We start from the raw sequence: 12,160 nt of genomic DNA, 5'->3' as shown, positions 1-12,160 counted from the left end.
CATCTGCTTTCTTCACCACTTTTGCTAATGCACCCCCTTTGTCCTCAGCAATCGAGTAGGGGTAGGCTGGTGTGCTTCTTCTGTGTGGGTTTTGTTGTCTCTCAGCTAGATGACTGCTTGTTTATCTTCAGGTCTTTAAGGCTTCAGGTGCTGTATCTTTTGGTAGCTGGGCACCATCAGCTTTCTTCACCATACTTGCTTGTGTACACAAAGTTTTGAGGGTAATATATATCATGTAATCACTGACCAAAACAAAATACACAAAAGTTTCATCACAGTTTCATGGTGCATCTTTGTAGTTACTTCCCTGACATCCCTACACACTTCTCTCTCTCTCAGTTAAAAAATTCTCTTTACCCCACTACCTCCCACCTCAACCTTATGTTTTCTGCTTTCTATCACCATAGTTTGATTGTGTGTTTCTTAAAGCTTCTTATAAATGGAATGGTACTGTATGTCTTTATACTCTGTGTCTGGCTTCTTTAGGACTCATCTGTTATTCTTGTATCAATAGATTCTTATATCAATATCAATACTATTATTATCCATTAGTGTTCAACTTTTTAAATATACCAGTTTGTTGATCTCTTCTGTTGTTCATGAACATTTGAGTTGTTCCTTGATGAACTGTGATGAATGAGGCTGCTAGGAATGTTTTTGTACATGTCTAGTTGCACACATACATTTTTATTTCTCTTGGGTTAATACCTAAGAGTGGGATTGCAGGGCCACAGGCAAATGCACATTTAACTTTGTGAGAAACTTCTGAATCGTTCTGCAGAGGGTTGTCACATGCTCTCTAGTGTGACAGCTGGATAACAAAGTTGAACATTTCTTAGTAAGTGTTTGCCTTCGTCCTCACCCTTAGTCCTATTTCTCAGTTTCAACATCTATTCACACTTTTTATGTATTTTCCCAAAACTTGTTATATGTTTGTACCAACACATATGAGAGGTTTCAAAAAGTTCCTAGAGAAATTCCATTATCGCTTAATTCTTTTTCCATGGGCTTTTTGAAGCCCCTCTTATGTATACACTCACTCATGCACACAAAAAATTGTATAAATACACAGTACATATAATCTTTCTTATGCATGTGTGTTTATAATAGGAATTTCAAAGAGTTCATTAAAAATGGAATTAAATGATAATAGCATTTTTTCATTCTCTTTGGCTATCGTGTGTGTGTAGATTGTTTTTTCCCACATTTCAAAGACCTTTCTATATTATCCCTGAGAGATCGTGTTTATTATTTTTAATGCCTTCTTAGTATTCCCAGTATAAGACAGATATGTACCTACTCATTCACTTGTTGGCAGGCATATGGATGATGTTAGGTTTGGTTTGCTATTGCAACCGATGTTGCAGTAAGTATTCTCTTGTCTCTTTCCTTTTACAAACGTATCCATATGATAAACTCCAGGCAGTGGATTCACTCTATCAAAGGGTCATGTAGCTCTGAAAATTAATGAAGTACCCCCCCCCCAAATTGTACCAGGGTGTCCTCCCAACAAGAGAGAATATACTCCCAAAGTAGAGTATGAGAGCATTTATTTTTCCTACAACTGTGTAAGTTTTGTATTCTTTTATCAACTGCTAGCCATCTTGGCAGGCCATCCAGTTCACTCTCTTGAGTACTAAAAACTAACCAAAAACACCCAGGAAGATAAAATGTACCCAATTGTAAAGGACTTTGAAGAGAGATTTACACTTTTTTACACTACTCTTAGATAACCCTCTCCAATATTTTAGACTACCCTGCTGGTAAATTTGCCCTTTTTAAAAAAGTTTTTCCTTTTATCATCAGGTTTCGAAGGATAGTTTTAGTTAGGGAAGAACATATAAATCTTGGTAATTTTAGTGGTAGTCTGAATAGAGCTGAGGAATTATTAAAGAATAAAAGTTAACTTGCTACATATGGAAGAATTGGATATGTTTCAAGTAAATCTGATACATAGCCTTTAGCTGTAGTACAGCCCAAGAAAAAATCCAGACTCCTGGAAAATCTTATCATAATGACAGTTCTGAGTAGTTTAAGTAATTTTACCCTGGCTGCTTGGACAGCACACTGCAGTGGGATTCCAAGAGAATCGGAAAATGATCAAGTAAGTGCTTCTCAAACATGCTGCGTTCAGACTGGGTATTGAGTGGGAGGTTTTCTTCTACAGACTTTCATGGTATTTGTTTAGTTGTAAAATCATACTATTTTGGTAGGAACTCAGTACTCTTGGAGAAGTAGCTTTAAAGATGAAGCTCTATTGATTTTGCTATAACAACAACCACCCCAAAAAGTGGGGGGTGGTGGAGTGGGATGGGCAGATATTGATCTGAATTCTCACTCAAAAGCTCCCTGCTGTCTAGTCAATTCTGACTCATAGGACCTTATAGGATTGGGTATAACTGCCCCTGTGAGTTTCTGAGACTTTCAACTCTGTATAGGAGTAGAAAGTCTCATCCTTATCCTGAGGCACAGCTGGTGGTTTCAAACTGCCGACCTTGCAATTAGCAGCCCAACGTGTAACCACTGCACCACCAGGGCTCCTGCTGATACTAATTAGACATAACCAATTACTTCATGAAATTACTTTTCTTGGTTTGGGGTTTTAGGGATATAGTCTTGTGGGACAATCTAGTCAGTTGGCATAATAGGGTTTTTAAAATCTATGTTTTACTTGGTAGTATGGTGAGCAGTGTCTGGGATTTTAAAAGGTTATGAGTGACCACTTACAATGCGATCATTGGTCTTTATTTATGGAACAAATAGAAAAGAAGGAAACTCAAGAATTAGAGAAGGGAATGGACATAGGTCCAAGTGTCTACACAAACCACTGCCTCCTTAACCCTGAGACCAGAAGTAGTAGATGGTGCCAAGCTACTACTACTTAATATTCTGTTCAGCAAAACAATAAATGACTTGATAAAAAGGGAGAAAAATATGGAACAAAACTTCAAATTCTTAAAGAATTGAGACTTACTGGACCTATTGAGATGGGGTGAGTTCCTGAGACTATGCTCATTAAACTTTAAATGAGAACTGTCCCCTGAAGTCACCTTTAAGAGGAAAGATTTTTCAACTTTGAGTATTGCCATTAAAGAAGAACGAAACATTTTTTTACATAAGACCAAAAGGTCAACAACTGTTTCAAATAATATATGAGAAAGTTGGGAGGCAGAGAGATTAGTAAAGTTAGAAACAACAACAAAACATGGCAGCAATCCACCTGGAGCTTGTTGAATGAACTATATAAGATTCAAATGGACTACATGTGTGTAAAGATGATAGTAAAACTCAATATTATCAGTCAGAGCAAGACCAGAGATGACTGTGGAACAGATAATTAATTGCTTATTTGAAAATTCACGTTGAAACTATAGAAAATTAAAACAAGTCTATAGAGAGGCAAAATACAACTTTGATTATATCTCACCTGAATTTAGAGACCAATCCAGAGTAGATTTGATATACTGAATACTAATGACCAAAGACCAGGTGATTTGTAGAATGACATCAAGGACATCATACATGGAGAAAGCAAGATGTTATTAAAAAGAGGACAAAAGGACCAAAATGGATGTCAGAAGAGACTCTGAAATTTACTCTTGACTGTAGAGCAGTGGTTCTCAACCTTCCTAATGCCGTGACCCTTTATGTTGTGGTGACCCCCCCAACCATAAAATTATTTTCATTGCTACATCATAACTGTAACTTGGCTACTGTTACGAATTAGGCAACCCATGTGAAAGGGTCGTTCCACCCCCAAAGGGGTCGCGACCCACAGGTTGAGAACTGCTGCTGTACAGTAGCTAAGTAAGAGGAGAAATAATGAACTAAAACCCGAATAAAATATTTCAAAGGGTTGTGAAAAGATAAAGTATTATAATAAAATGTGCAAATACTTGGAGTTAGAAAATCAATAGAGAAAATAGACTTAGCATTTCCCAAGCAAAAAAAGCTCAAGAAAAAATACAAGCCTCAAGTTGCAATATTGAAGGATTGTATTGGCAAGATACTGAATGACACAGGAAGCATCAGATGATGAGGACTCCTGACCCAAGCCACAGTACTTTCAATCACCTAATATGCGTGTGAAAGCTGGACAACGAATAAGGAAAACCAAAGAATTTATGCCTTTGAATGATGGTGTTGGTGAAGAATATTAAATACACTATACACTGCCAGAACAAGCCTGTCTTGGAAGAAGTACGTCCAGAATGCTTCTTGGAAGCAAGGATGGCGAGATTATGTCTCCCACATTTCGGATCTTGTCAGAAGGGGATCAGTCCCTAGTGAAGCACTTCATGCTTGGCAAAGAAGGGGATCAACAAAAAGAGGAAGGCCCTCAAGAAGACAGATCAATACAGTGGCTCAAACATAGTAATGATTGTGAGGGTGGTGCAGGACTAGGGAGTGTTTTGTTCTCTTGTACTTAGGGTCACTGTTCAGTGGAAACAACTTGATGGCACCTAACAGAAATGATGGAACCCACCCAGAAGAAAAGCGACCCAACAGAATGCTCAACTTATAGAACAACATCGTTGATATCACTTGCAAGTAAAATTGTGCTGAAGATCATTCAACACTGGTTGCAGCAGTACATTGACAAGGTGCTGCCAAAGATTTTGGCTGGCTTCAGAGGATGGGTTATCATTGCTGATGTCAGATGGATCTTGGCAGAAAGCAGAGAATATCAGAAAGCTATTGTATTTTATTGATTAAGCCAAAGCATTCAACTGTGTGGATCACAAAAATCTCTGGACAGTCTTAAGAAGAATGGGAATTCTAGAACACTGCATTACGCTTCTGCCGAACCTGTACCTGGCTCAAGAGACAGTTGTAGAAACAGAACAAAGGAATGCTACATGGTTTAAGATCAAGAAAGGTTTGCCATCAGGGTTGTATCCTCTTACCATAGTTATTCAGTCTGTATGCTGAGCAAATCATTCAGAGAAGCTGGATTATATGAAGAAGAATATGGCATCAGGATTAGAGGAAAGCTTTTTAACAACCTGTGATATGCAGATGACACACTTTGCTTGTTGAAAATGAGGAGGACTTGAAGCACTTGTTGATGAAGATCCAGGTTTGTAGTCTGAAGTATGGATTTACAATTCATGGTAAAGAAGACCCAATCCTCACAACTAGACCAATAGGTAACATCATGATAAATGGAGAAGATTGAAGTTGTCTTGCTTGTTTCCACAATCAGTGCTCATGGAAGTAGCAGTCAAGAGATCAAAAGACACATTGCATTGGGTAAATCGGCACAAGACCTCTATAGAGTCATGAAAAGGTGTAAGGTGACCCTGACCCAAGCCTTGGTATTTTCAGTCATCTCACATGCATGTGAAAGTTGGACATTGAATAAGGAAGACTGAAGAAGAATCAGTGCCTTTGAATTATTGTGCTGGCGAAGAATATTGAAAGGTCACATGGGCTGAACCAACAAATCTGCCTCTGATGAAGTACAGCTGGGAATACTTACTCCTTAGAGGTAAGGCCATGTTGTCAGGAGAGACCAGTCCCTGGACAAGGCTATCATACTTGGTAAAGTAGAGGGGCAGCACAATAGACAGAGGCCTTTGACGAAATGGACTGACACAGTGGCTGCAAGAATGTTCCCAAGCATAGGAACAATTGTGAGGATCACTCAGGCCTGGGCAGTGTTTTGTGCTGTTGTCTGTAGGATTGCTATGACTCAGAACCAAGGCAGTGGCATCTACTCAGGACAACAGCAGAGAACTGTTTGGTTATATTCCGATCTTTCTCTATCAACAAGTTGATAAGGATGGGACACAATGGCCTTTCCTCAAAGTCTACAGAGAAGAAATCTTGCTCATAGTGCCAGTGGCTTGAATTCAAATTTCTAACCTCCTGAATTTCTGTTTGTTAAAGGCACCACTTGTGTTGTTTCAGTTACTGTAGCACTAAAATAAAAAAAAAAACCAAACAAGTTGATAAGGATGTGTGTGTGAAGGCTTCAGGGAACTTAAGCCTAAGGGAACCTGGGTGGCACAGTGTACTGGTGGGCTGCTAACCACAAGGTCAACAGTTAGAACTTATCAGCTGCTCTTCCAGAGGAAAACGAGGCTTTCTGTTCCAGTAAAGATTTACAGTCTCGGAAGCACAGAGGGTGAGCTCCACCCTGCCGTCCAGGATTGCTAACAATAAGATTCAGAACCGTGGCAGTGAGTTTGTTTATGTTTTGTAAAGAGCGATTACTTGGGGATAGTTGGATTTTCAGTTTTGTCCCTAGTTGGGAATTAGCTTCAAAACATTATAATTAAAACTATAGGGGCCCCGCTTAATTAAATGCTTCAGTCATAATTAAACGTTCGCCTGTACAGGCTTGGGAACACTGGTTGGAGCTGCTCTCTAGCCACGGATCTGACTGTTCTGCATTCGACTTCTTAGGTCTGGCTCAGTGTGCCGAACTCTGCTGGCAGCTGAGAGGGGAAGCCGGAAAAAGGCAAGTTCCCGGTGCAAAGGTTGCACTGCAGCACAATTTAGGCCTTGGAGGAGCCGTCGTTGTAACACTGTACAGGATGGGTTTTCCCGAAGCTGTCAGGTAAGTGGTGCTCTTGGTTTGGTCTGGTAATTAATCTTTATAGTTTTTCCCAGTTGATGACCTTTTGCATATAAAATGTCACTAGTTTTGTTTTTTTTGTGTGTGGTCTCAGTACTACCAAGAGTTAAGCATTTCATTACATTCTCTTAAGCTTTCAAGCTGTCCACTAGCTTTTAAATTTAACCATAGAAGTTGTAGCTTTAGCCTTAGGTAATTTGTGATCAAAAAGGAGGCAGCATAAAGAGTGTGTTGGGTCCTGGTCCAAGCCCTGCCCCTGACTAATTTAGACAGGTGGTCCGTCATCCGTCATCCTTGCTTAAAGTCAGCTTTCATGGTCAGAGATTCCTGAGCTTCCCTAAGGAAAGAGGTTGTTTGAAAGTCATCGATGAAATATGGTGATTGCATCTTGATACATTTATGTTTCAGAATCCAGCTAAGCCCTCCCTGCTGAGAAAGCCCTTTTTATTTGTCTCTTCTTCCCTAGCTATCCCAGGATCTCACTCAGCCTTTTTGGCTCAACTCTGAGACCCTAAAGTTTCTCTTTCCCAGAGGGGGCGGAGACAGGCCCCCTTCCTTTCCAAGACCCAGGTCTCCTCTTCACACATTGCCTCCAGCCACTTTCTGAACTTAGTTCCAAATAGTCTCTCTCTTTTCAATCTGTTTCCCACCCCCCATGTTCAGGTCTTCATTTTTTTAAAAAACCTTACACACACACACACACACACACACACACACACACACACACACACTCCCCCCCCTTTTCCTTTGTACCTTAATCATTCCTTTTCATGATGAACCGGTTTTATTGCTTCAGCTTTGTTTTTCTGTGCTGCAATTCTGTGTACACTAGTTTCCTACCTCATCATGGAGGTCGGGTAAAGCTGCCAGTGGTGTGATTATGAAATTGAATGTCCTTGTCTTTGTTTTTCAGCTCTATTTCTCTCTAACCATGCTGTAGCTTTTACCACTAATTGACTCCCTCATTCAGTCCCCGGAATTCTTGAGGATTTAAAATCCATGTGTTCACCTTTTATAGAATTCATTAGAGTCCACCTTGTACCACCACCTGGGCCTTTTTCCCTTTCTGTCCTCTCCCTCTTCTTTCTCTGCTGGTAATGTCATTTCTGTTGTAAACATTCTTATCTTTTGTTTAGGGCCCATCCCGGGTGCTATGTCCCCTTAAATCACAGCACTCTGCCCTCTTAGGCAACTGTCCAGGTCTGGTTTGGGTGTAGTGTACCCAGCTTGTGTTTATTCCCTTCACTGTATGAAATCCATGAGGCCTAAGACTGTGACTGACTTTGTCCTGCCCGGAGGGCTCCGCTAGTAAATAACACAACAGCCTCTGTTGAAGATGTGGAATTCTTCGAGTCCTTTTATTGCCAAGTGACTAAATAATTCAGTTGAATCAAATGAAAAAAAAAAAAAAGAATCTTACGTTTCTTGCATCTGTTTCTCAGCTTGTGTACTGCCCTTTGGGATTCCGTCTAGTTCATGTGCGTGGTGCTCTCTGGTAAGCATTAGAGAGCTGACCCCAAGGTCAGGCGGTTCAAATGCACCAGTACCAGCCACCTCTCCAGAGAATGATGAGGCTATTGACTCCCATAAACATTTACAACCTCAGAATTTGATCATAGCATATTAGTGTAGCTCTGCAGTTTGCTCAGACTCGAAGGCTATGGATTTTTGATAACAGATTCTGTTTAAAATGTGGGATTCTTTTGGTCTTTTTAAGTCATTGGGAGAAAAAAATGTTCACATTAAGCCAGGGTTGCTATTCCTGAAAAGTCAGAAGCATGGGAAAATGTCCATCCAGGTCTATTAATAACCGATAAGACATTAACTTGAAATATTATTGCAGATATTGTTGATAGCTATAGTGATAGAGCATTATTTATTCCAAAGGTCAAAAGAATTCTAACACAGATAGTACAAATACCGTCTTAAAATGTTTTGGTTGTTTGGCTTTCAACAGCCATTTTCTGGTATCATTGCACATGACCAGGTCTGCTCGAGTAGGGAATGGTGGAACCAGTGTGTCAGGCTGAGGCCTCCCACATGTGAGTTTCTGAGGTGTGGGGAAAACAGACATACTTTCTCCCTGATGCTGTGAAATCCCAGGGGAGCAATTCTTATGAAGAAGGTAAAATTTTTTAAATCATTTCATTAGGGGCTCATACAACTCTTATTACAATCTATACATGTATCAATTGTGTAAAGCACATTTGTACATTCATTGCCCTCATCATTCTCAAAACATTTACTCTCCAATTAAGCCCTTGGCATCAGCTCCTCATTTTCCCTCTCCCTCGCTGCTCCCTCATGAGCCCTTGATAATTTATAAATTATTATTTTGTCATATCTTACCCTGTCCGATGTCTCCCTTCACCCACTTTTCGGTTGTCCGTCCCCCAGGGAGGAGGTCACGTGTAGATCCTTGTAATCAGTTCCCCCTTTCCAACTCACCCTCCTTCCACCCTCCCAGTATCGCCACTCTCACCACTGGTCCTGAAGGGATCATCTTCCCTGGATTCCATGCGTTTTCAGTTCCTATTTGTATTGGTGTACATCCTCTGGTCTAGCCAGATTTGTAGGGTAGAATTGGGATCATGATAGTGTGTGTGTGGGGAAGCATTTAGGAACTAGGGGAAAGTTGTATTTTTCATTATTGCTACACTGCACCCTGACTGGCTCCTCCCCACAACCCTTCTGTAAGGGGATGTCCAATTGCCTACAGATGGACTTTGGGTCCCCACTCCGCACTCCCTCTCATTCACAATGATATGATTTTTTGTTCTGATGATGCCTGATCCCTGATCCTGAAGAAGGTAAATTTGAGGTAGGATTCTGTAGTAGTATAAAAGGGTAGGGAAGGGCATTCCAGGTCTATACATAGGCATGGAAATTTGAAACTCCAAGGAGGTTTGCTTTGGGGTGGAGGGACAGAGCCAGTACTGTGTAGGTGACAGGAGCTACTGCTCTAGTTGTAGTTAGGATCATGCTATGAGACACTTCAAGTGCTGTGTCCAAGAACATGGGGTTTTTGCAAAAGACCATGTGATTATATTACACATCAGGAAGACCTGTCTGGCATTGTTTTCTCTGGATAGTGGCGACACCAAAGGCCAGGAATCCTTAGGAGGCCGCTGCAGAAGTGCAGGTAAGAACTATTCAGTGTGGCAACAAAACCAGAACACCAAACTCATTTGCCGTCAAGCCCATTCCGACTCACTGTGGCATGATAGGACAGGGGGACATTCCCAAGGATGTAAATCTTTACAGAAGCAGACTGCTATATCTTTCTCTCATGGATCAGCCAGTGGGTTTGAACTGCTGACTTTTGGGATAACAGCTAAGTGCGTAACCACTGCTCCATGAGAACACCCCAGAAATGTCAGGAGAAGTTAAATTTAAATGCTGTGACCAATGGAAACAAAATGTAAATGAATTGTGAAAGAAAAACTGATGCTAGATAAAGAGATAAACCCTTACCTAATTCACAATAAGAAGCAAAAACAAAACCCCAAACCCTCAAGAATAGAAAACAGTGTCAATTGCAGTTGAAAGGTGACAGAGTTGGATTAATAAGGAGCCTGGAGGGTGTAGTAGGGTATGCATTGCTCTGCTAACCACAAGGTCACTGGCTCCAACCCACCAGCTGCTTCTCGGGAGGCAGATAAGACTTTCTCCTGCCATAAAGATTTGCAGTCTCAGCACCCAACAGGGGCTTTTCTTGGTTTGGGTAGGTAACGGTGACTCTGCTGCCAGAGCAGGACAGGCTTGTGGGAGAACAGGCGTGGATTCTGCAGATGGATCTGGAGTGAAGGAGATAGAGCCAGGGTGGAAATCTAGTCTTCAGCGTCTGGGAATCAGAGTCCTCAGAACCTAGGTGTATTTGAAGCTATAGAGAGGGAAAAACAAGCAAACAATCCCCAAGCCCTGCAAACCCACTGCCGTCAAGTTAATTTGACCCCCAGCAATCCTACAGGACAGAATGGACCACTCTATAGGGTTTCCAAGGCCACGGCTTTATGGGAGCACACAGTCTCATCTTACTGTCATGGAGCAACTAGTGGATTTGAACCAGGAATCGTGGTTATCAGCTGTGTGCTTAACCCACAGTGCCACCAGAGCTCCTTTGAAGCTGTAGATTTGTGTAAAATTGATCAGAGAGACAGACAGAGAGAAGGGAATTGTTGGGGGGAGGTGAAAATAGAATAAAACTGCCGCCTCTTGTGTCTATCACTATTTCGTAGAAGGGCATTTTGAGGGCCATCCGAGGTTTCTCCCAGACACCCTCACATTGTCCTTGGCAGCAGCTTCCACAGGCATGGCTCTAAAGGATGGGGAAAACAAGGCCTTGATAATAAAATCTCTGGGGCAGATTTTCTCTCTCCCATTTTAAGCTTAATGTCCCCTGAATGTAATGGAATACATTCTCATTTTACCTTGTCCAACCACGATTGGGGGCGTGGGGGGATGGCTTAAGTTTCTGTAGTTTAGATTATGAAAAACATAGGCATACCCAACATGCTTTTTAAGACCACCCATGTCTCCCACTTCCATTCTGCTGTAATACTTTAGGGAAGTGCCACTGGCATGTTCTCCCCCTCCAAACTCTGTGGAGAATTGATGCTTAGAGCAAGATTGGCAGACTTTATCTGTCAAGGGCCAGGCAGCAGGGTTTGTGGGCCACATGGCCTGTCAAAACCACTCGATTTTGCTGTGTAGAACCCAAGCAGCTTCAGGCAGAAGACAAATAAATGGACACGGCTCTGTTTCAGTAAAGCTTTATTTTCCAAAGCAAGAGGTAGCAGTCTCACGAGGACAAATATTGTACGACCCCACTTATATGGACTATCTAGAATAGACAGATGTATAGAGACCAAAGTTTATTAGTAGTTACCAAGGGTGTGTGGGTGGGGAGAGGAGTCATTGCTTAGGGGACGCCAAGTTTCCAATGCAAACATCTGAAATCAGATAGTGGTGATATTTGCACAGCATGATGCAATTGTCCATGTGATAAAATGTTGGCACAGCAAATGCTTTGTTATATATATTTCACCACACTGAACAAGCAAGCAGCCTTCTGGGTTTCACCCACAGGCTGCTGTTTGCTGACCCCTGCTCTAGAGTCATGTTTTCCTAGGGAAATTCGTCTTAAATTTTTTTTAACCTTGGGAATATATTAGGGCTTCAAAAAGTTCATGGAAAATTTCTGTTATGTTTTAAATCCATTTTTCCACAACGTTTTTGAAACCCTCGCATATCTAAGTGTACTTGTGTGACAATATGTCTACTTGGTTAGACGTCATCAGGGTTAAATTCTGTCTCATAGGTAAACTCAGTGCCTCTGTGAACTTAACTGCTTTCATCAAAGAGAAGCCACAAGAGTCAAGCTCAATATTTCAGACTTCTTTTTTTTCTTCCTTTTTAAAAAAAATAATCATTTTATTAGGGGCTCATACAACTCATCACAATCTGTACATACGTCATTTGTGTCCAGCACATTAGTACATATGTTGACTTCATCATTCTTAAAACACCCGCTTTCCACTTGAGCCCTTGGTGTCAGCTCATTTTTCCCCTCCCTCC

The 12,160-nt window shown here is 41.2% G+C and overlaps 1 protein-coding gene across 1 annotated transcript in view; it reads left to right on the top strand.

Moving 5' to 3' along the window:
- The window catches only part of SCP2 (sterol carrier protein 2), a 120,670-nt gene that overhangs the window by 66,698 nt on the left and 41,812 nt on the right, over window positions 1–12,160 (top strand). Inside the window, exon 12 of the mRNA XM_045291809.1 lies at window positions 6,412–6,565. Within this exon, the coding sequence (XP_045147744.1) occupies window positions 6,412–6,565 (154 nt within the window). The remainder of the gene's footprint in view (window positions 1–6,411; window positions 6,566–12,160) is intronic.

Source organism: Echinops telfairi, unplaced genomic scaffold (assembly GCF_000313985.2).
Source record: "Echinops telfairi isolate 266 unplaced genomic scaffold, ASM31398v2 ScPeMD7_443;HRSCAF=831, whole genome shotgun sequence".
Lineage (NCBI taxonomy): Eukaryota > Metazoa > Chordata > Mammalia > Afrosoricida > Tenrecidae > Echinops > Echinops telfairi.
This window is presented reverse-complemented; position numbering and strand designations above follow the sequence as displayed.